A 3477-nucleotide genomic window follows, 5' to 3' on the forward strand; every position below is an offset into this window, starting at 1 on the left:
TTTCAAAATTGGCGCCGACGGAACGCCGGCGCAGCCCATCACGTATTCGATGAAGGCTGAGATATGGCGGGAGCAGTGCAGGTGCTCAATGATCTCATTCGCCGAAGATCGAACGGCGTACTGATGAGCAGTTTCCCGACACTACAAGGGCAGTTGCATGAATCGCGGAGGGTGTAATTCGGGCGGTGAGTATCGCTTGGCGGTCACGCCGCGTTGCATATCAGAGTCGTGTTCGCCATCCTAGATGAGACCGACACCAGAACTGCGCGCACGCGGACTGTTGCCACAGTCGTTATCAAGCGCTTCGTCACGAAGTCAGCCAAGCACACGGCTTCGGTACGCACCTGCTCCTCTCATTGATCCTACCATCTTACATACATTGGAGGACCGTTTTCACGCAGACGATCATCTCATCTCACCACCGCCTCCGCCCTACTCGAAGCACAGTAATCGAAGCAGTCGGAGGTAGCAAAGCATGCCCGGCATGGCCGTGTACGGCTCCACACCAGCTAGGCCTTCATCAACGGCGATACCTTACCTTTCCCGACGCAACTTCCCGTCTAACAAAACCAACCTCAAGGCGAAGGCAACCTCTCGGGGCGAGCACGCGATCGGACGGGTCGATGGGAGTCGTACGCGTATATGCGAGTGGTGGCGGGTGGGTAAGGCGGGTAACATGGGAGTATGCATCATTGTCGTTGAGCCTGAGGACTACATCAGCATTCATATCGTACGACAAGTATTTACTACCGGATTTCATTGACCAGCACCGTCGTCTTCGACTTGTATTTCCAGCTAATATCACTATATGGGCTAAACGCGACGTCTGTAGACCCCGGCACGTCACCAATTCAGGTCAACCATATTCATGAAGATGTCCGGCCGTAGTGAAAGTTGGACAACAAGATACCTCTCCACTCCACGATATCCAGCGAACCACGCACCGGCCCACTCAGGATGAGCTCTCCTCGTAGCACTCGGCCCACTTCTCGCCGTGAGCAAAGTTGCTCAGATCAAGCGTGGTCACCGCACCCAAAGCTATGATGGTCCGCCTGTTCTGCGGTCTCCATATGTCACGATTCTGAACCGGTATCCAGATCAGGCGCCGATCGTCAGGTCCCATGAGCCACCCGTCGTCCTTCAGCGTGAACGAATCGTCGATTTGGAACCGTGACATCTGTTCAGCGCCAGGGACTATGAGCTGAATGTTGGCAAGAGCGTGATTCTTGTTTGGTGAGAACGATGCGGACTGCGGTTGGGTTGAGACCACGCAATCGTCTACTATGCCGGTGAGTGAGATCAAGTGAAACGTTGAGGTGACGCACCCCGTGGTCCCTCGACATCGTCAGCCTGCCCCGTCGAGGCATCCCAGAACCGGATCGTGTCGTCGGTGCCGCGTGATATGATGCATTTGCCATCTGGTGAAAATGCCACCGTTCGGACCCACCTCGTGTGACCCCGAAACGGCTCGCGAATCGCCTCCCCGGTGACCGCATCCCAAACGCGAACTGTACCATCCTCTCCGCCCGAGGCCACGCAGCGTCCGTTCGGCGAGAAAACGACGGAGTTAACGCAATCGTCATCGCCACGCCAAGGACCGCAGATCGTCTGTCCCGTGGCAGAGTCCCAGATCCGAATGACGCCAGCGCGGTCACTGGAGACGAGATAAGCGCCATCTGGCGAAAAGGCAACGCAATATACTGGTTTGGTGTGCCCCTCCAATGGTGCGCATACAGTCTGACCTGTCTCGACGTCCCATAGGAGTATTGTGTGGTCTCGTGCGCCCGATGCGATGCGCTTCCCATCTGGTGAGAAGGCAAGGGATGTGACCTCATCAGTGTGACCTTCGAGAGGTTCCTGTGAACGCTCCCCGGTGGAGATGTCCCATATGTGTATAGTCTCTTCTGAGCGTGACAATGCGATATACTTCCCGTCCGGAGAGATTGCTGCAAGGTTTGGCCAACGGCGTCGAAAGTTTGGAACTTGGAACTGGCGAATCTGTTGACCGGTGGAGACTTCCCACACGCGAACGTGACCGGTGGAGACTTCCCACACGCGAACGTTGTAATCCTCCGACCACGACAAGACACGGTGTCCATCGGGTAAGAACGCAACGTAGCGTAAGTCGGCGGTGTGTTCCGGCCAGGGCTGCCCTCGAACAATCATTCCCGTCGAGACATCCCACACGCGAATGTCGTCGTTGTGCCAAGTGACAATACGCTCCCCATCCAGCGAAACAGCCATACCGTCGCCCAGGCCAGCGAATCTTCTGACAATGTCCTTCTCAGTGCGTCGGGTTGAAGCATTCCACACGCGCACAGTCCTGTCGTATGATCCGGAGACGATGTACTGGCCGTCTCCCGAGAACGCTACAGAATTCACCTCGTCAGAGTGACCATGGAAAGTCGTGCAAAGGGCCTGTTTTTTTGTGTCCCAGAGATAAACGGCACCGTCTAGAGAACCGGATACAACGAACTTGCCGTCCGGGGAGATCGCCAACGCTGTGACACTGCTAGTGCGGCCCCGAAGAGGGGACCCGATAGGCTGGCCGGAGTTGGGATCCCACAGCTGCACGGTCTCGCCGCCCGAAGCAATCCATTTTCCATCCTGCGAGAATGCAACATAGGATATACCGTATGGACGGCCGCGCAATGGCTCGTGCACGAGTGTTCCCGTTGTGGTATCCCATAAGCAAATCATTCCATCATCTGAACCTGAGACCACCCAGTTAGAGTCAGGCGAGAAAGCCACGGAACGGACCCCGGCCGTATGTCCCTGGAGTGGTGGATGGACGAGCTTCTCAGACTGCACATCCCAAATACAGACCGTCGGTGGATGGACGAACTTCTCAGACTGCACATCCCAACCACAGACCGACTTGTAAGACGAGCCTGACACAATCTGCTTGCTGTCAGGAGAGAAAGCAACCGATAGAACCCGCGCCATATGCCCTCTGAGCGTGTGAATATGCTGCCCTGCGGTGGTGTTCCAAACCTGAATCGTGCAGTCCTGCAACCCCACCACTATGAGGTCTCGCGCTGAGGAGAAGGCGGCAGAGCAGACATCACTATCTGTATCACAGCGCACAGGTCGACGGGCCGGCTGTCCAGTCGCCGCATCTCGCACATGTATAGTGCAGCATGATGATCCGAGCGAGACAAAGAAGATGTGTTTTCCATCGTCGGAGAATTCCGCACAGAGGACGTTGTCATCGCCGTCCATGGTGCATTCCAAGGTGGGCCATTCTGATGATCCACCGCACACAACCGTAGCTGTTCTGGGGAGCTTTGATTCGTACAGCTGGCGCACTTGTGACCTCGCCGGTGCAAAAGGTACGGCTGAGAGATAAATGTGGGGGGCAGAAGACCCGATCACTACCCCGAAAGCACGGATGAACTTCAGGAAGTCCTCGATAATTGAGACCGTTTCCGGTCCTTCCGCAGTGTCCTAAGGGCGAAAGATGTATGTGAGCCGCAT

General features: G+C 56.0%; 1 protein-coding gene across 1 annotated transcript; it reads right to left on the reverse strand.

Annotated features, from left to right (window-relative positions):
* Positions 1-952: 952 nt before the first annotated feature.
* PUNSTDRAFT_78319 (WD40 repeat-like protein) lies at positions 953-3222 on the reverse strand (the record flags this gene model as incomplete). The annotated part of the gene is made up of 4 exons (XM_007389347.1): positions 953-1278; positions 1458-1899; positions 2320-2577; positions 2623-3222. 4 exons carry the CDS (start codon positions 3220-3222, stop codon positions 953-955), a joined length of 1626 nt encoding a protein of 541 aa, XP_007389409.1.
* Between the last annotated feature and the right edge of the window lie 255 nt (positions 3223-3477).

Source organism: Punctularia strigosozonata (genome assembly GCF_000264995.1).
Source record: "Punctularia strigosozonata HHB-11173 SS5 unplaced genomic scaffold PUNSTscaffold_71, whole genome shotgun sequence".
NCBI classification, from domain to species: domain Eukaryota; kingdom Fungi; phylum Basidiomycota; class Agaricomycetes; order Corticiales; family Punctulariaceae; genus Punctularia; species Punctularia strigosozonata.